Source organism: Bombus vosnesenskii, unplaced genomic scaffold, assembly GCF_011952255.1.
Source record: "Bombus vosnesenskii isolate JDL3184/JDL3185 unplaced genomic scaffold, Bvos_JDL3184-5_v1.1 scf7180000016263, whole genome shotgun sequence".
In the NCBI taxonomy this organism is placed as follows: domain Eukaryota; kingdom Metazoa; phylum Arthropoda; class Insecta; order Hymenoptera; family Apidae; genus Bombus; species Bombus vosnesenskii.
The window spans coordinates 2090463-2111517 of NW_022884332.1; the positions used below are offsets into that span (position 1 = coordinate 2090463).

Here is a 21055-nt window from a genome sequence, read left to right on the forward strand (position 1 = left end):
TCCAACGACTCGAATACGTTCAACTGGTCTGACTCGTCTTTCCTCTCAATCTTGCGTTACGAGCTGAACGAAATTGTCCACTCTTTTAATTGCAAACGTTATTGTTGGTACAGCCACGTTACACGGATATGTTTCTTAATTATACGTTATTACACTGGATCGTATATGACAGTCACGTGCAAGGGTAATTTCCTTAATTCGCGAACATGCGTAACATTAATGTAAATCACGATATGAAACAATTTATAAGCAAGTAAATGACGAGTAGGAGGAAGCACGCTACCTTTCTGCGAGCTTAGCTGCGAGACTTTCGATTAATCTTATTACGAAACAATCTTCTTTCAATAATCTTCTTAAAAAGCACATTAGGAAAATAACATACCGAGCTTTGGAACACGATACACTTATAACTCATGTAAAATAAATGTACCGCGATGGAAAAGTAAATTAATCGTACGAGACAATCTTTTTTCAATAATCCTCTTAAAAAGCACATTAGGAAAATAACATACCGAGCTTTGGAACAGGATGAACTTATAATTCGTGTAAAATAAATGTAACGAGATGGAAAAGTAAATATACAAAATTCGATTAATCGTACGAAACAATCTTTTTTCAATAATCCGCTTAAAAAACACATTAGTAAAATAATATACTGAGCTTTGGAACACGATACACTTATAATTCGTGTAAAATAAGTGTAACGCGATGGAAAAGTAAATTAATCGTACGAGACAATCTTTTTTCAATAATCCTCTTAAAAAGAACATTTGTAAAATAGCACACCGAGCTTTGGAACACGATAAACTTATAATTCGTGTAAAATAAGTGTAACGCGATGGAAAAATAAATTAATCGTACGAGACAATCTTTTTTCAATAATCTGCTTAAAAAGCACATTAGGAAAATAACATACCGAGCTTTGGAACAGGATGAACTTATAATTCGTGTAAAATAAGTGTAACGCGATGGAAAAATAAATTAATCGTACGAGACAATCTTTTTTCAATAATTTGCTTAAAAAGCACATTAGTAAAATAACACACCGAGCTTTGGAACACGATACACTTATAACTCGTGTAAAATAAATTTAACGCGATGGAAAAGTACATATACAAAATAAATATTTCTAAACTGTACACTTTAATTTTTTTCACATTGCACGTTGTGTATAACATAAAATAACGCGTACAGCGGTAAAAGAATTTAATTAGCTATGAAATATGTCTAATAGTTTTCTGAATCATCTAAAACGGATATAATATTATGCGAAATAGATATATACAAGACAAATATTTTTCAACTATATTTGCCAAACTTTTCACGCTCGATATTGCGTGTGTAATGTATCTAATATTGTACCGTGACAAGTTAAAAGTATTTGTCTTAGCAATAAAATTGGTCTTGAATTTTATTGTTAGTCAATTATATTCTCTTTCCAGGAATACTTAAAAATTCTGTTTCTATTAGTAATAATTCAATTTGTAGAAATTTGACAAAAATCGACGCACAATCTGCGCTTAATAATCTGTTAAATTCATGAAATAAATTTTTTATCAAAAGGTAAAAGAAATTAAATTAAAAAAAGAAAACTTAGAAGCGTTAGTTTATAAAGAAAGTGGTAGTAATATGTATATGAAAAAGAAATAGAAGTTTACATGAATTTTGGTATTGATACAGAGTTTGCTATTGTTCTCTATCGTTTTCTATCGCATTTTATCTAATATTATTTCATCGATGGTGGTCAAGGTTTTGGTAGGAAGTACCTTGATTCGATTAAATGTCCATACGTATATCATCAGGTAGAGTGATTAACGAGCAACTTGAGGCCTGTACTTTCCCCACAAACCGCAAAAGCCGAAGCCGAATCTCGAAATAAATACGTTGGCATAAGCTCTCATTGGTTCGCGTAATTTCCACATTTAACTTCTCATTTGAGGAATCACTGTTGTTGTAATGTATTAATAGTATTCTAATCGATTGCATAATTACGCGTTTCATCGAAGTGTCTCGTTGAAATTTTAGAGATAGAACATCTGCGAACGAAGGCTATCAAAATATTTCGCCTTTCGTCGTATTTTTCCACCTAGACGTTGAAAACATCTAAATATATAAATAAATATATTTATACGTTTTAGCTATAGTTCGCATAACGTTTAACAACCTATATGGGAATTGGCAAAAAAAAAAGAAAAAAAAGAAAAGTTTGTCTTTTCATTAATCGCGATTCCCAAGAAACAAACATCTTTTAAAATAATATCGATGTATATATTTGATACAAATATTCGTACGAATGTAATATACAACGAAATTACTTTTAAAATTGCATGAAAGTACAATTAAAGTACAGTACCTTAAAGAAAAAAAAAAATGAAAAATTTCAAATTAAAAAATGCCGGAAAATGTATTTGCCAATTAACACGTTGATATCTGTAAACCTTTGGTTACAATGAAATTATTATATTATCATTGAGACGTAACAAGATCATTGGCCTGTGTCAGCTGTTTAAGCGTAAGATTGTCTTTTAATATTCCACGAATCAACGTAAAATGAAAAAATTCAAATTAAAAAGTACCGGAAAATGTATTTGCCAATTAACACGTTGATATCTGCAAACCTTTGGTTACAATGAAATTATTAATATTATCATTGAGACGTAACAAGGTCATTGGCTTGTGACAGCTTTTTAAGCGTAAGATTGTCTTTTAATATTCCACGAATCAACGTAAAATGAAAAAATTCAAATTAAAAAATGCCGGAAAATATATTTGCCAATTAACACGTTGATATCTGCAAACCTTTGATTACAGTAAAATTATTAAGTTATCATTGAGACGTAACAAGGTCATTGGCTTGTGTCAGCTGTTTAAGCGTAAGATTGTCTTTTAATATTCCATGAATCAACGTAAAATGAAAAAATTCAAATTAAAAAGTACCGGGAAATGTATTTGCCAATTAACACGTTGATATCTGTAAACCTTTGGTTACAATGAAATTATTAAATTATCATTGAGACGTAACAAGGTCATTGGCTTGTGACAGCTTTTTAAGCGTAAGATTGTCTTTTAATATTCGATGAATCAACGTACAAAGCATTAACAAATTTCAGAAACAGATATTTATAGGCATTTGAGTCGCTCGTATCAAAAGGAATGCCACCGCACTTTATTTTCATACGTAGGTCTTTATTTTTGTTTATTCCAGTTATTCGAATAACCATCCTGTTTGCTGACTAATTAACGATATCCACGGATCAACCACGCACGTGTTTGCACGATGCATAAAACAGCGGACAAGCACGGAGCGAAGGTTTTGAAACTCGGTCGGCTCGGTTCATTCGCCGGCGATTTCAAATTAGCTCGCGCGACGTGACACAGGAATGCTTAGGAAATTTTCAGTCAACTGTACCAACCTTTGTTCATGCTCTTTAACGCGTTCATCGCCGATCGAATTTCCATTATCGATAGTACGTCGTGTTAACGATTAATCTTTCTACGAAATTTATCCGATGCTTATACCGTGAAACTTGATTCTCTCTTTCTCTCTGAAAATTTTCCAACTCTTCATTTGACAATCTCCGACAATGACTCAGTAACGATACTCAGCAAAGAACGCGTTAATCATCGCTTCAATAAAAGATGATCCGACGTATAGTATGGCTGTAAGATGCATAAAATAAGAAAATAATATTTTTATATTTTTATGGTATCCGATAAGTAAATTTAAGTATCGTCAGATCAAATTGTAAAAGATTCTCATATTTCAACAGAGGATTTCTCAACGTTCGAAACCAAAGTAAAAATCGAGAAAAGAAAAGGACAAGAATCTATTTCTTAAAGAGATTCTAATTTGAAATAATAAATACGAACGAGAGGTATGGTAGATAATTGCTTTATGTGTATTACCGCATATGATATTTGTTTATAGAGGTTCAAGTACGTATTTGGAATATTTCCGGTTCGAATAGAGAATCTATATAGCTTTCATACAGAATGTTATTTATATCGAATGAATAATTACAGGTATTTAGAAACAATGATGCACCTGTTCAAAGGTAACGTCGGCTCCGGTATCTTTGCGTTAGGGGATGCTTTCAAGCATGCCGGACTGCTGCTGGCTCCGCCGCTTACTATGTTCCTCGGGGTTATTTGTGTTCACGCTCAACATATTCTTGTACGTATAACCCACTATTTTTTCTATTGTTTGCCTAAATAAATAACTACAATAATTCTATCTATTAATTTTTTTTTATAAAATAATATTAACATTACTTTCTTGTAAAATAACATCGATATTCGTATACCGTTTACGATCGAATAAACTGCGGATGTTTATGCAAATTTATATCTTTCCAAACACGATTAGAACCTACTGAGAGATTTTTTTACCCGCTAAGCATCGTAATAAGTGCGATATTATATTTAGGATATTTTGCATATATTGGGTTGGCAACTAAGTGAACCTAACCCCAACCTAACCCCAATACCTGTATCGTGTGGATTTTTTGTACTTTCCGATGCATAAACGCTCAGCCGGTTTAGCAATCGATGTTAAATTCAATTTCTGAAACAACTAATGATCGTTATTCGTCATCTGCGTATATTCTTAATACAGCATGATAAATGGTTTTTGCGAGTCGTTCAATTACATAAATTCCAGCAAAGTATGAAAACCGTACGATACATGGTATACTAATCTCTTTGCTACGTTTACACCGTTCTCTTAAACGTTTGCCAAACCAAGCGATATTGCAATCTATTGAAATTTTACTATCGTATGCGAATAATAATCATCGTATTTTTTTAGAGGATGAATAATTTCAACGAACACTCAGCGGTTCTACTTAGTAATACGCTGTATTTTAGTTGTGTTCTACAAACAGGATTTCCTACAGCATTGAAGAGCCGCTTCGGCGATGGATTCTGCAGCCTAAAACAAAAAAGAAATTCCGACAAACATATGTCCTGTTTGACCTTGTTTACGGGTTACAACGAGTTTCAATAAATTGGAATAACTCTATCGAATGATGGAAGTGTTTGAACTAATTTCACTTACCTATTTACAAACACAACTCAACATCGAACGAACGACATCTGAATAGATGGAGAGAGCAAGACAGTCGACGATAAAACGTCTCCGATTTCGTGTTCGAATGCGAGCAGGTCGTTCCAAACATCTCTCGCGAAGCTATACAGTTACATGGAGTTTGTCGACAAAGAAACTCGCAATAGCTAGAAAGCAAGGTCAAATAGACGCTTGTTTACGCCAACTTCCTTTTATCGTCTTTATCTGCAAAATCGGTGTTTCGATGCTGCGGGACACCCTGTATATTATACTCTATTTCTAATCGTTCTTAAGAAATGTAAATAGTTTTACGCCTTTAGCGGTAATACGAAGTAAAATATCGTGAGAAAAATTCTTCTTCGACGTTGTACGTAGACATTATCGTGCGTTTGCAGATTAAATGTAACGAAGAGGTGACGCGTCGCGTGAACGATGCGAGTGCCACGACTGGGTTTGCTGGCACCGTGGAATTGTGCTTCGCTACCGGCCCTCTAGCACTCCGAAAATACTCTGTGTTTATGAGGTACGTATATGTATAATGAGAAGACCATGAAATAGGGACACCATCGACTGTTCGTTCTAACGCCATACCACGCATTCTTATCTCGCGTCCCTCGTAGGAAATTCGTTATAAAAATACGACTAGAGAGCGAGAAAAAAAATAGAATTATTAATTATCAGTTGTACGTCTTATTTCAAACCTTTCATCTGTTTCTCCGAATTTCATTTTTTAATAGCACGCTTCGTTATCGTCCTCTTTTTTTTCCATCTGTTCTTACGATTTACACTACTATCCGCTTTGTTCCAGACAAATGGTTAATGTATTTTTATGTATCACGCAACTTGGATTTTGCTGCGTTTATTTCGTTTTCATTGCGAAGAATATGAAGCAGGTGAGCCACCAATTTTTAATTTCTTCCTTTCTGATCTTTTATTCGCATTTGTAATACGTAAAACTCTTTCGATATCAAATACTCTGGTCGTGAACGTTTCTCACGCACGATTTCCTGTAATTATCGTTCAGAGCACAATATCTTTCATACTGCGCAAAACAGCAATTAAACGTTACGTGTATTTTCATATATTTCCATTCCATTCGCTACCCTGAGTTTTTGCTATGTAACATTTCTGCAAATTAGACGAAGCTTGTCTTCTTTTATTTGAAGTGGAATAAACCATCAGTGACCTATATCGGTGAGATTTCATTAGAGTCTTCGTTCGATAAAATTTATAGCTTTTAGGAAATTCTTATCTCACTCGTTTCAATATAAAACCGAAACGTAGGAATTATATTTGGAGTTATATCTTTATTCGATCAAGTAAACATTTTCGAGTCTAGCCATTTATCAACAACGATGATACCAATTACCAATGGTGTTTTCCCAATTTAATAACTTCAGGTTTTTCGATAGGGATTTGTAAAGGAGAGAATCCTCGAGTTTTCATATTATTATTACACACCGATGATCCGTACTATAACCTCTTACGCGCATGTAAACTACCAACAAAAATTTGGTATCATTGCACGTACATTTCATAGAAGCAAAGAATTAAAATAGAAAACATCAGTTAAAAATTTTTCTATCCTACAAACTCTTTGGTAAAACTTCACCAATATAAATATAATTATTGGTATATAATATAAATGTAATTTACAAAAGCGATTTCAAATCGTTGACGCTATTAAACGTACGCTATTTAAAGAGTTAACGATTGAAAAACAGTAAAATATGCTACAAAAAGTTACTAATAAATGACTAAAACGATTTTCTTTCATAGGTGTTGGACGTGTACGGAATCGAGATGGACGTTCATCAACATATGGCTGTGATCTTGATCCCGATAATGCTGAGCACGTGGATCAGGAACCTGAAGTACCTGGTGCCCATTTCGTCACTGGCGAATTTTCTGGTCATAGCTGGCTATGTGGCTACTATGTACATAATGTGCCACGATTTGCCGCCGATCCACGAGAGGCGGTATATCGCGGATTGGCACGAGCTGCCTCTGTTCTTTGGCACTGTGATATATTCTTTCGAGGGTATTACTTTGGTAAGCGATGCCGCGTTTGCACGTGCTTCTTCGTATTTATGTAACGCGTTATTTTCGCGACCAGTCACTTCGTTCGCTTGGTTGTTTTGTTGCAATAAGAAACAAAATCAGGGGACGTTATGATACTCATTTTGGGATTGTCATTTTCGATGAAGTACTTCCTAAAGATTCTATTTCTATGTATATGATGTTTATTTTGGAAATTCGGTCGAAAGAGCGAAGATATTTCTGCCTTCCGCTGAAAATAGTTTTAATATATAATAAAGATTGTTAGCCAAAGATCGCTTACCAGTTGATATCGAATATCCGGATGTACACTGTTGGCCATAAATATTGTACATATCGATAGCCAAACCAAATTAAAGGCTTCTCACCGCTATTATTTTCTAGTTATTCTATCGTAAAGCTGTTATTTTATTCGCAGCATAAGCGTCTTGTAACGTAGGATATTAAATACTAAAGAATGCTAAATTACAAAAACAATGCAAAGAGTTCTGTGAACTTTAGTATGTAATATCACTATTGCGTTAGCGTTAAATTTACAATAGGAATAACGAGTTGAACGGTTATATAAGTCTCTCTATATATAACTGTATTTCCCTTTTTTCATTTGGCCTACAAAAAAGCAACGGAAGATGTGAATAGATTTATTGAACTGCGCAGAGAATTTCTGACATTTATGCCGATAATCGATAACAAGTTAAAGAGGAGAATGATATATTGTTATAGTCTTTTATCCACTGATATCTGCCAGCTTATTCTGATTTTTATAAAACTGTTTCAATAATGAAATATAAATTACTACAAAAACTTAGTTTCTGCAAATCCACGTAATGTAGCAATAATGAAAAGATAATAACGAAGGAAGCGGTGCACAGATTATTCAATAAAAATAAAAAATTAAAAAAATTAAATGAACAAAATTAATTTGACAATTAAACATTATTTTCTTTAATTTTGAGTTGAATTTCCCAAACAATCCGATATTTTATTACGATAGAATTTTTTAAGACTCGACTTGTTAGTCATAATTCGATTGTCGATAAAAAGACATGTTTTTTCTGTTCTAACGAATATCCTGCTGTATTTTAGGTGTTACCCCTGAAGAACGAAATGAAGAAACCGAGCAATTTCAGTAAGCCACTGGGAGTCCTAAACGTTGGAATGGTAATTGTCGGTGGCATGTTCGTCGCGATGGGTTTTATATCTTATTTAAAATACGGCGACACAGTGGCCGGATCCGTTACGTTAAATCTCCAATCAAAGGAGGTGTAAGTATTCAAATTTACTTTTCTAAGTGAACATCAAATTCTTATCATTATCAGTTGGTCGATAAAAATTCCTTTTATCTTACTTTATGTTAATCACTCGCTAAATTATATTCTGTACATAATTGCCAAACGTTATTTATCGATGCAAATCAATTGTCTCGTATATATTTTTATCAATATCTTGTTACACGTATGCGTATATTTACGAATTGATTTGCTAATTGAGTTCTATAGAATAGAAGTAGTCAAAACAGATCAGGCAAGTGATTAGCACATGTTTGTTTTACCATGTACGAAAGCAGAATTCTGTTATATCGACTCTATAGAAAATTATTATGCGTTCAGGTGATAAATCACGCTGCGTTCAGAATAATCGCAATACTATCACGCAAAGTGATAGAGAAAAGTAGCGAGACAGAAAAAAACAAAAAAAAAAAAAAAATACAAAACACGTAGTTAAGAAAAAACTGTTTGTAACGTAATTTTCTGTTGCATACAAAGGGTGGATGGAAAAATCATCGGCGAGCATTTAAGGTTTCTATCTTATATGGGTTTCCTAGAAGTGTTGTGTTATTTTATCAAACTACTAGACCATTTGTATAATATTGTGACGTCGTGTTCTTTTTTTCATCAACACGCAATAATCAATTAGCCATACACATAAACGTTTCTTTGCGTTCTTCGTTTACGACTAAATTTGCATGTTGCGATAGATTTAACACAATTGGAATAATTATAACGATGACGAACGGCTGAATAAGTTTCTCGCATTTAACAGCAATTGATCAAAGAGAAATAATTCGGATACTCATAAGACGTTATTGTGTTTTGCAGCTTACCTCAATGCATACAGGTTGCCATCTCGTTGAGTATATTACTCACGTATGCACTGCAATTTTACGTTCCCATCGCGATCATTTGGCCAAAGATCGTCAACCGTTTTGGCCCTTTCAAGTGGCCCGTTTTTGCAGAGACTGTTTTCCGTTCCTCGATGTGTTTCCTAACATGTAAGTTCTATAATGTAATATATAACATTATCGGCAATTTATCATCTGTAAGAATAGTCGAAATTGTTAACCCTGCTATGGACGAAAAATTTGTTCGAACCTTGGTTCTCATGTTCGATTATTTTAAACCCTTAAACGATTTGAAATTATAATAAATACTCTAAACGTTTTAAATCGTATAAACACAGCTGCAAAAAGATATTTTAAACACTCTGAATCACAAAGTTTTTTCACAGCATCCTTCCTTTTCTTAACCTCCTTTTGTCCTCCGACTCGATCACGTTCTCGTTTAAGAAGATTTCTTATTTGAAATATCAATTTGACGTTATCTTTCTTAAAATTACAAAACTTCTTTACGTAAAAAGTAGATTATTCGTTGTAATTAATTTTCGCCTGCCGGCTACAAACCGAATTTAATTTATTCTCACTCACACTCTCGCTCAACCTCGGTATACGCTCGATATAACTACACGTATTTATTATAATTCTTAACAGTTAAAACAATTTCTGATTGGATCTGGTTTCTTTGGCCGTAGTCATGAAAATATGAGTTCACGTAAATATTCGTAATCTATTTAGCAAAATCGAGGAAAATACCAATTTAATATCAAATCTCTATGTATAATTTAATTTGACCTTAGGACGCTGAAGGATTTCAAAGGTTTACCAACGTTTGAAGTTCTGCGGACATTCTTTGACTCTCCTTCAAACGTCCTAGGATTAACGTTAAATATATTTAATACTAATTTCACCTGTTATATCTAATTACAGTTGTCCTAGCTGAAGCGATACCTCAACTGGGTCTGTTCATATCATTGGTCGGTGCAGTAAGCAGCACCGCCTTGGCACTCGTATTTCCACCAATCATCGAAATGGTTGTATGCTGGCAGAACGCATCACTGGGCTTGTTTACGATATCGAAAGATATCCTGATAGTACTAATCGGTCTACTCGGTTTCGTTACCGGGACATACGAAAGCATCACGTCGATCATTAAGGCGTTTAGCACGTAATTAGGCTAGTTCGTTGTATAAATCGTTGTTAATATACTTTTTACTTGTATGTATATATATACACGCGCGGTATTATCAGGATCATGACATCTACGCGATCATATAGGCAATGATTATTCATTTGGACAGAGCCGGTCTTTTCTTTCTTTCTTTTTCTTTTTTTAATTTTTTAGATTACTGTTAATGTTAATGTTAATGTTGTTTATTAGCCTACCACATTTCTGTCGAACGAATCGTATACGAATCTTTGCACGTTACATTCACTATTGTTCGAATCCTTCGTTTAGCATAATTTTCGCGTTCCGCATTCAGAAAAGGGTACTTCGTTATCTGTGATCCGTCTCTAAATCGATAATGCGAATTTTTCTAGTTCCACGAACAGGGTAATAAATCTCGTGCCCTTGAGGGGATTACAATTACCAATTTCTACGTTCGCCGTACTGTTATCGATATTAGAATGGTGCTAATATCGAGTACAGCACGATTTCAGGCAAATAAAATAGTTTTCCATGGGGTAATTTTGCAAGAATTACTTGATTTTAAGGGGGAAGAAGTTTTTGAGAAATTGGTAATTGTGATCGAATTGTACATTGATATACAGTTGGTCATGAAAGTGGTTCGACCACCTTGAGACGACATATCGGTGAAAACAGAAATAATTCAAGATCTTTTTTCAACAACTATTTTTTATTTTCTCATACAGTAGTAATACACGGCCTCGTGATTCGAAAACAAAAATAGACCGTATAGCAATATATTGTATATTAAGAACTTAGTACGAAAGACGGAGCATCTTTCAAATACACTCGCAAAGTCTTACCATTTTAATTTTGACGATTAACGAATGATAAATATTTTAAAGTGGATCTCATTTCATAGATTGAAATTACGAGGGAAAATATTTCATGGATATATGTAAGAAAGATGTTCAAATTTTTCGATCTTAAAAATCTGCGCATAATTTATCAGTTAATGGCCATCGCATGAGTATATGCCGTCCTCATATTACCTATAATTGAATTATAACGAAAAGAAATAGATAAAAAGATTAATTAAACTTTACTGTTTATAAAATATGGATATTTTTGTGATCAATTGTATGTCGCACGATACGTGTCTATAATATATCATCGCCTATGTTATGAATGATTAACAGTGTTAGTTGTTCGTGTCCTGAACAGGACGTAACCGTAGATTTATATATATGATAGATGTATAGATTATTCGAGTAGATACACGAATTTTCCTTAAAAAAAGAAAGGTGAAAACTGATTGTTACTGCGAACTCGCATAATATATATATATATGTATACATAACTCATGCGACAAGAAAGGAAAGCAATCAAAATGACGTACAAAACAGAGTGTTGGCCGATAGACGTTGAAAAGTGTATAATATTATAATGACAATGATCATACTCGACGATCGTGCAATGTGAAAAGACAATCGCGTGGGTTTTATTCGAAAATGTAATTTCTCGCCGACGGAATATTGCGTGACTTTCAACTTTTAATTGGTATCGTTGGATCGTACGTAATAATTTCTATTAGATCATTTAATTTCTAAGTATTTAAGACTAAGAATTTGATATATAATACGCTACTGAATGTTATTATGCATGGTAATTTCTGTATCATTAATTTTCAATTCTTCGTCATTTTGTTACACCAAGAGGTCATTAATTATTTTATTCGAATTTACATTTCACGCAATAAAAGCGATTAATGATTTCTGTTATGTGGAATATAGGAGGTAAATTTTATTTTGTACTCCTCAGTTTTTGGAGTAGAAAATGCAACGTGAAATGCTCGAAATTTCTTTCTTACTTTGTATGAAATTAAATCGCCGCTTGCGAATCCAATAGTACAAGTTAAGAGTTAAAAGTTCGATTGAATTCTGTTCGAACGTATCGATTGTGATTTTTTGTATTATAGTTACGTGGATGGAACTGTATCAAATCTGTGATATAGTGATCAGCGTTTTAAATACGAAACAGCGAAACGAATATATTTTTTAAATATACTGTACGATTTAATCAGAGAAAACAAATTTGTATTAAATATTTAGATCATCAACATCATCACGCTGAGTCATATTGGTCATTTTGTACTACGCTATCGATGGTCTTGGCACTGATAAATTTTTTTACGATTTCTACACATTGTGATTGTCATAAATGATTATTGTTAAAAAAATTGTTTGTAAGATGATAATTCTTGTGCTATAGTTGTTATAAAGCGTAAATTTCTTTTCTCTCGCGACGACTGGAGATTCTTCGAACAAATGTATTTGAAGACCACCAGGCAAAGACATGATAAACCACGTTTTCCACTTTTCGTGGAACAATAATTTAAGATTCGACACTCTTCTTATTTGAATAACACTATGCTGTTAAATATTTAAAAAATAACGACCCGTAGGATATAGAATATATCGTAACGTTAGTTACGTCATTGTTCTTTTACGGAAAAACAAATTCTATATCTTATGAAAAGCTTTGTAGCTGTCGCTTATTAATATCGTTATATCTTTCGATCTGACAGATTTTCCTTTTCTTCAGCTACCACATTGACGTATTCTCCCTCGCATTAAAATAAAAAATGTACAAATATGAGCTTACCATGTTTTTATACAGTGGTCTTCATTTGTAATAATGGTAACGTCGACTCAATGTATATTTTATTTATTCGCATATCGCGGTATGATCGATAATTATAAAGGAGAATGGTAAAGGAAACAATGAGAAATTGTACATTGTTCGACAATGTTGTTGTTGTTGTACAGTGTCATCGATCGACAAACTTTACTTTAATACCTTTTTATATGTGTATAGATATATAGATACAAAAAACAAAACATGATAAATTAAACAAAGATAAGAGAAGAATAATGAAAAAAAAGTATGCGGAAAATCAAGTCGAAACAGTATAAAACTTCGATACCTGTGTTTTCAGAAATATACAGAACGATTTTTCTAGTACACGAGCCTCGAGAAAGCAAGCTTACTAACACAGTTCCATTTCATTTTGCACAACTTGCCAATGAGTAGGGAGAAACCAGTTGAATTAATTAAGAACGCGGTACTCTTCAAAAAACAAATAACTAAATACAAAAAATTCACTTTTCTATTCGTCTTATCGCATTTAGAGATAGCGAGATATTAGTGAGATACTAGTGAGATATCAGTAGAAAAGTGAAAGATAGTAGTGTTCCTTGTGAAAAAATTAAACATACCGAGTATCATCGTTAAAAATAATATTTTGCAGCAATTTATTGATCAATAATTTTTACAGTAACTTGCGTCTAATGTCTGACGATGGATTTGTCCAGAATTTTTCCTTAGGACGCATTGTAGCGTAATAGTATTAGCTTATTCGCTGCCAGGCAAATTTAAAGCGTCTTGCCCTAGACACCAAGATTTTCTTTTAAAGAAAACATGAAATTTCACAAAATCTAGTAATATTCAATTGCAGATACGGTAATAAAACGGCGTTTATAGTAATTTACAAACAAAAAAATACCCTACGAGATAACTGATAGTTGGCAATCTTGGTACATACGCTTACCACGAGATATCTCTTAGTCGGCAGTGAATGGGTTAACCATTTTTAAGGCGATTCAAAGTCATCGATCGGCGCAGCGAGAGCGATATGTATTGCCCTGCCTCGGAGTACAAAATCTTTCTCAGGAATAGTTTATACGTACAGATACTTTTGTTACGTGTCCTGTTTTTCTTTTTTTCTTTTTCTAAGATGTTAGAGGTGTAAAGTGATTAACTTTTCTTTGAAGGGAGGCTGATGAATGAGAGTTAATAAACGTGCGAGACAAAACGTGTTGTCTGTTCATGTACCACTGTGTTGGTCGATTAACGAATCGTTGACAAATAAAGTCGTTCGAAATTGATTTACCGAATGTCGATTGGCCTCCGTGGATCTTTTTCGTTGTTATTTAAATAATCATCAGAGGTATATTTTTACTGATTCTTTGAAAAACAACTTAAATTTTCGAGTTATTCGAATCGTTGAATTATCTGTTGCAAGAAACGTGGTTCAAGTTTTCGAGTATTGATTATTTCTAGGAAATATCGATCGGTCGCGTGAATCTCCTTTTTGTTTTTCAGACGATCGTTGAATTTTTGAATTATTTTTTGAAAAGAAAAACAAAAGTTTGCGAGTAACATCCTACTTTAAATTTGGCTCCAGCCTTGGAATATCGACTATTTCTACTGAATATCGATTATTCATGAGTATTCCCTTGTATCTTGTGCTTTATATATCAGAGGATATTTTGAAATTATCTTTAAGAAGGAGAACAGGAGACTACGAGTATTATCCTGCTTCGAAATTAATTTAAACTTTGGGATATTGATTGTTTCTACTAAATGTTTATTGACTACGTGTATTTTTTTACTTGGTAATGGAACGATCATAGGAAACATCTATTTCCTATAGGAAACTATTTCCTAAAGAAGGAACGTCAGAGTATAAAACTAATAACTTGCTTGAAGTTTGATTCAAGCCTTTGGAATGGCTTAGATCGAATTATTCGTTGAAACGTCCTGAACTTATCGGTAAAGCTCCTTCGCGTTCTGAAGTCCGACGAAACATTTCGTCGATCTGAGACAGAAAAGAGATACTGGTTTATTCAATTAAAGATAAGTAACTGTCGTTTTTCAGCAATGGATTGCAGCGAGGAAGAGGTATAATCTTACTTTTACGTGTTCAATTTTCACTTACTCGACGTTGCTTCTTTTAGTTGACGAAAATCAATGTCTTCCGATTAAACATTCTCATTCCACTGATGGAGATCTTGGACGTGTACGCGTCGTTTAAAGAAGAATTAAGTCCAGATGAGTTTTGCATTCGTTTGTTTGTTAACGAAGGCTCGAGAGAAAAATGCAAACCACATCACGATCCTGTTATGGAACGTTTCAAGAATATCGAAGAATTTAAGGTTATAATTTAAAGAAATCTGTTTACCAAAATCACTCACGGAACAAGTATATAAATATGTTGGATTTTTAAGGCTTTGTCAGTTTCGTTGCAAAATGTAATCATCGATTTATTCATGAATATCGTTCGTTACACGGTTTTCTTGGACTCAATAAGTAAAGATTATCTGGATAAACAGAACTGTCGCAATTACAACGATTTGTCTCAGACCATAGGTAAGCTACGAAGGTTCGTAATGAAATAATCAGAGAATAACTATTTCCATAATGCTTTATGGAAAATAAAATGAATGAATTCTTTGGGTAGTCCATATTTTAATTTTTACCAATTGCCTTCCTCTATTCATGTTTCCTATTCAAATATTCTCACACCTCGTTGTCCTTACTTATTAGCCCTGCTACATTCCAGAAGCACATTTTCATCCCCTTTGTAGTCCCCCCCCTTTTTCCCCTTTTTTCATTTTTCTTCCCCTCTCTTTCTTTCCTCCTCCAGCCTCTCTTCATTTTCGTTCTACCTGTACCATCTGTTTTCTATTTTTAGTTTCTTATATCCTATCTTTACATATTCGCCCTTTTTCCTTCTTACTCTCGCTACCCTTCTCATGTGTTGCTGTACCTCCCTTTCTTTTCTTGTCAGATCGTCGTCTATGTATACCCCCTTTTCCAGTTTTCTTTTCTCCTTCATTATCCTTATTTTTTCCTCCATCGATTTCATCGTCGCCGCTATTATTGTGCTCTTTTCCCCCACCCTTATCTTATGTGTTCTTTCTACTTCAGCCCCTATTCTCATTTTTTCGCTTACGAACTCCTCTACTGTCTCTTCAAATAAAATGAGTGACATTCAATTTATGTTAAATATATATGCAACGAATATCACAAATATATTTCTTTCTTCGGAAGATGAGTATCATCTATCTATTTTGATTAATAAAGCTATTATTTTAGAATTTAGTTAAGAATTTCATTTTTCAGTGTTTGTGTACATCTTATCATACAGAATATGCAGCTTGTTTTTCGAAGATTCGATCGATTGCTTCGTTCGCTTTAAAGTAAAGAAAATGTTGTCCCTCGTTGTATATCTTCTTCGCACGGAAACTCCCAATCTTTTCCATGAGAAGGGTTGCTTGACGTTCGAGGAAGATTTCGTGGAGGGAAATCTGGTTCTGCCATTTTTAGAGGCAACGCCGTGTTTAGAGGTTCGTTCTACCGTTTTTTACAGCGGTTCTGTTGGACATAATGGATAACGAGTTTCGTTCTAATTAACTTGTTGTTTAATCGATCTGAAGAAACTACAGCAGCAGTTAAAGCAGCACATACGAAATACGAAGATTCCTAAAAAGGAATCGACTACTCCTGTGTTTATGAACGTTTTAAATCGACCAAGAACCGGTTTGAAAGTGCCACCCGGTACACCTGAAGTGAGTAACTTAGTTACAACTTGAGACGCGATTAATGTTTATTTGCAAAGTATATTTAATTTATCAATTTTTAGGTTAGTTAGGTACCGCGATTGGAGCTTTTTCTTATTAAAGATTGTCCGTTTAACAACTGACGGCACCATTTTGAAATTTCCCGCCATCTATTTAACTCGCCGATTAATCGCGCGACTTTCAATTTTCCTTTATTCACCTTCGATAAAAATCAAGTCGACCTAAATTGCTTTTTCAAATAACTGTGATTCGTCTTTGAATTGAGATCGGATGACATCGCTTAAGATTTCTAAACAATTTCCAATACCTCTTTAACGATCTATGCCTAATAGTCTTTACCGCTCATTATGAAGTAGCAAGTAGTGGCCTTCGATTGACCTTCAGCGCCAGCTAGGTGGCTTTCAACGACCTTGAAACGGTTTTTTTTTACAAAAAGATCGCGAGAATTCTCGATAAGACTTGCAAAAGGTATTTCTATCCTTCTTAAAAAATTTCTAAAATTTTCATAAAATTTCTTTTCGTATAGGTATGGAGAAGTTAATAAAATTAAATGAACTTTATACTTATAAGTTAAAGACGTTGAATTAAGGTTTCCTCTTTTGAAGACTCATATCCCGGATAGGACCTGTCGGCGATGAAGTTCACGCGTCAAATTCCAAAGACGAATTACCTTAAACCGTCAACGGAGAGAAAATTGGAGCTTTTGAGCGCAACTAACAGGATAAATGCTACGAGATTGTTGAAGGACGCGAACGAGAATGCACCAAGTTGCTTCTATCGGCGTAAAGATTCAGACAACTCGGTAGAGAAAGAGAAACCAAAGGCAACTTTCGTGGGAAGATCGGTTCCGAAATTTAAGGTGCAGAAAACGCTGGCGCGATCTGCTGTCTATGCGAATTTTATCATTTTTTTATAACTTTGTTTACATTTCTCATTTATTTGAATCGATTTGAAATCAAACTTCTGTTACATCTTTCTTGTATCTGAAAGTTGATCACGGCTGTTTATAAATTATCGTAGAATTTATTAATTATAGCCAGTCGAGGTAAAACAGACAGCAGCTTCGACATTAAGAGAGTGCGCGCGTGTGATCAATATGGAAGAGAAAGAAATAAAAAGGTACTGTCAATAAGACAAATTAATTTTAATTTGACATACTAAGTAATTAATTCAAGTATGAATATTACGAAATAAATTATTTCTGCATCTCACTGTTTTATCGGTTAAATGTAATAAAAAGGAAATATTAACTCTTATATATATATATATATATACATAGTTCCATGAAGATAGAAAAGAGCGATTTAATTGCGTTATCTTCTCTCCTCGTTTTCAAATATTTCCTAATTATATTTCCTCTTGGAATCCTAATGAAATTGTAGATTGAAAGCATTAGCCGAAGGAGGTACCGATCCAGCTTCGATACTGAAATTCCAAGAAGAAAGACGTCAGCAACAAAAAGAGGAAGAATTATTAAAGATACAAGAGAAACATCTATTGGCTTTGCTAAGTCGTGAGAATGCTTTCATTGCGAAACAATCGCTGTTGAACGATGTGAAAGCGCACGCAGAAAGCGTTCGAAAGGAGGTATGCGCTTGATAGAAGATATGTATTTTACCGAATGATTACAGACGATCTTAATATTCCTGTGTAAGATAGTGAAAGGAATGACGATATCAGACGTAAAAGTTTCTATCAACGATCGATCTCCTTTACGTAAATATTTTAGTGGATATGAATTTTTCTTTTTTCGTCACTTTGTTCTTAAAGAAGCAAGAACTTTACGACAAGTTAGAGAAATGGAGAGAGAATCACAACAGGGAGATGATGGAAATCGTTGTAAAGTGCCGCGAAGTCGAAAAAGCCTCTCGTGAAGCTTTCAATGCCATGGTCGACGAGAAAAGGCAGAAAGGTAAAAAATTCAAGGTATTACAGCTAGGATAAACCTTGGCTTATTCCTTTATCGTAAATGAATCCACTGTGATCCATTTCTAATTTCCTCTATAACGAATATTAATAAAAATACGTCTTCATTAAAAATATTTCCTTAAGGAAAAATTAATAAAATGGTAATTTTTCGAACTATCAGCCGCAGAGGTGACCGAAGAATCGCGGCAATTGAAGGCCCAGTTGGTCAAGCAGAGAGAGGAAGAAACTGGCAGGAAAATTAAATTGATCCAAGAAATTAAGACGCTTCAATCTTTACGGGCATTGCCATCGATCAAGGATTTCGATCCAACAGAATCAAGCGGTCTTGGTCTTCTTTGTGAAATGTCCTTGGCGGAGGTTCGTAGCATTTCCATTAAACGATTAATAATTAACGATTAGCTTATCGTGCCTCAAGTGTTCCTCCCTTTAGTCAATTATTATCCTCCCTTTATTTGAATTAGAGATCGTTTGAAATTAGGAAAAAAACCGTGTACGTCGTCTTTCTGTGGTTCGTTCACGTTTAAGAGCGCCTATGTGATTAAAGTCACCTAGTTCTTACAGGGATACGAGAAAAACAATAAACAACGTTAGAGTAGAGTTGAAAGAGTTGATCGAGACATCGGAGGGTAGAGTTGAGAGAATTGATCGAGTTGTCAGAGAGAGAGAGAGAGAGAGAGAGAGTGTTAAAGACGAAAGTTGCCAAATAACTGTAAAGTTATTTGAGATAGATACGAGTATCGCATTTAGTTTCAGTTAAACAAACATCGTTTTCTGTCCAATTAACACCTGTATATTCAATTCATTATTAATAAATTAGAGTAAGTAAATCAAAGTAAGTAATCGGGGAAAAATTGATATCTTAATTTCCACGATACTACAGTTGAAAGAGAGATTATTTTGGACCAAGATGAAATTGGACGAGGAAACAAAGGAGAGAAAATCTGTTATTTATCGAGAACGCGAAAGGCAGAAAAACTTGATCAACGAAACGAGAAAAGCGCTCGAAGAATATAAAGCGAGCAAGTTAGTTGTAAAACTATTACATATCGCTAATTATTTGCGGTAAGTTAATTGTAGTAAAAATATGGAAGAATTACTAACATTTATGTAGTTTATTGACAACAAAAACGGTATGTAAAGTGAAAGAAGTGAGCTTTAAAAACGAGGAAAAAGAAATTAATTTTCTTCTTATTTATATTTTATTGATAGAAGAAATGATACAAAATGTGACACAGGAGGGTTTTTTTTTTTTTTTTTTTGAATTCAATGTGTTACGGCGCGTAACATAGTCCGTGCGTAGAGAGTCACCGGACGTAACACAATGTTTCTCATATTAGAACCGAAGCAATACGTAAATATCCCATAAACGTAATAGTCTTGCTTAACAATTAATTTGAAATTCTGAAAATGTAAAAAATTGAAGGGTTCGCAAACAATAAAATGAAATATTGCGTTAACACGCCTTTCATCTTTAATGCGACAAGGTGCAGCTTTAGAAAAATGATAGGCGAGAACACGTTTAAATTTATTTTAGTAAAGCTACAGTCATCGTAGCAAAACGATCCTAAGAGGGAAAAGAATTCATTTGTAAGAGCAATTATTTGCCAATTTTCAGGCGTGCTGTTTTTCCGGCTAAATCACGGCAACGATTACAGCCTGTTAGCTCACCAGAGATCGACGCGTTGCGAAAGAAACTGGAAGAACAGAAAGCACTAAGGTCACAGAAAGGAACGGTATCTATTTCGAAATAAACGAATTAAAGAGTTTATTCGTTCAGATAGAACGTTTCAATTGCGATAAATTATTTAGATTTATTATCTATTTATCTATCAATTCCGTGATCACTGTGTGATAGTACGATAAAGCAGAAATGTTTTCTAAAATTAATAGCGTATTAATAACGAATATTGCGAAGCAAATGTTTAATGATAAAGCCTGTTTGCGAATTTATAATTAAAAATTCACAAGTCATTTTTGAGAGATCATTTTTGAAAATAAATCAAGATAAGATAAATAAATAAAAGTGATATGAATTTAAATACTAATATTTAAGTCTGACTCCTGCTGATAGAGATTAAAATGGAAAATTACCCAAATATTATATAACAACTGCAGAGTAATGTTTAAAAAGCAACAATTGCGTAGCATAAACGTCGACAGAAACGTTTATGCTATCCATTTATATATATATATCACTTTTTAAAAATTTCACAATATGAATATTAAGGAAGACTTAATTGATTTATTCCACTATCTTGGTAAAATTGCAGACGCGTTTTTCTTTCTATCTTTCGCTGTAAATTCTACGATGTAATATAAGAACGCAGATTAAATCG

General features: G+C 33.7%; 2 protein-coding genes across 7 annotated transcripts in view; both read left to right on the plus strand.

Moving 5' to 3' along the window:
* Positions 1-10463, plus strand: part of LOC117242052 (proton-coupled amino acid transporter 1-like) — a 50390-nt gene extending 39927 nt beyond the window's left edge. For 2 of the 6 annotated variants that reach the window (XM_033508396.1, XM_033508399.1), the window contains exons 4-11: positions 4024-4174; positions 5461-5588; positions 5874-5958; positions 6845-7117; positions 8210-8388; positions 8890-8922; positions 9223-9395; positions 10167-10408. In XM_033508396.1, coding sequence (XP_033364287.1) covers positions 4024-4174; positions 5461-5588; positions 5874-5958; positions 6845-7117; positions 8210-8388; positions 8890-8922; positions 9223-9395; positions 10167-10408 — 1264 coding nt within the window. Of the gene's footprint in view, positions 1-4023; positions 4175-5460; positions 5589-5873; positions 5959-6844; positions 7118-8209; positions 8389-8733; positions 8831-8889; positions 8923-9222; positions 9396-10166 lie in introns of those variants that run through there. The other 4 variants (XM_033508394.1, XM_033508397.1, XM_033508395.1 and 1 more) reach the window with 4 other exon arrangements.
* A 996-nt stretch (positions 10464-11459) lies between these two features.
* LOC117242051 (calponin homology domain-containing protein DDB_G0272472-like) lies at positions 11460-20504 on the plus strand. Its single transcript, XM_033508392.1, has 10 exons — positions 11460-15576; positions 16333-16556; positions 16647-16778; positions 17413-17649; positions 17827-17909; positions 18173-18377; positions 18561-18702; positions 18880-19076; positions 19600-19781; positions 20335-20504. The coding sequence occupies exons 1-10, from the start codon at positions 15477-15479 to the stop codon at positions 20468-20470; spliced, it is 1638 nt and encodes a 545-aa protein (XP_033364283.1). The 5' UTR covers positions 11460-15476; the 3' UTR covers positions 20471-20504.
* The last annotated feature ends 551 nt before the right edge of the window (positions 20505-21055 follow it).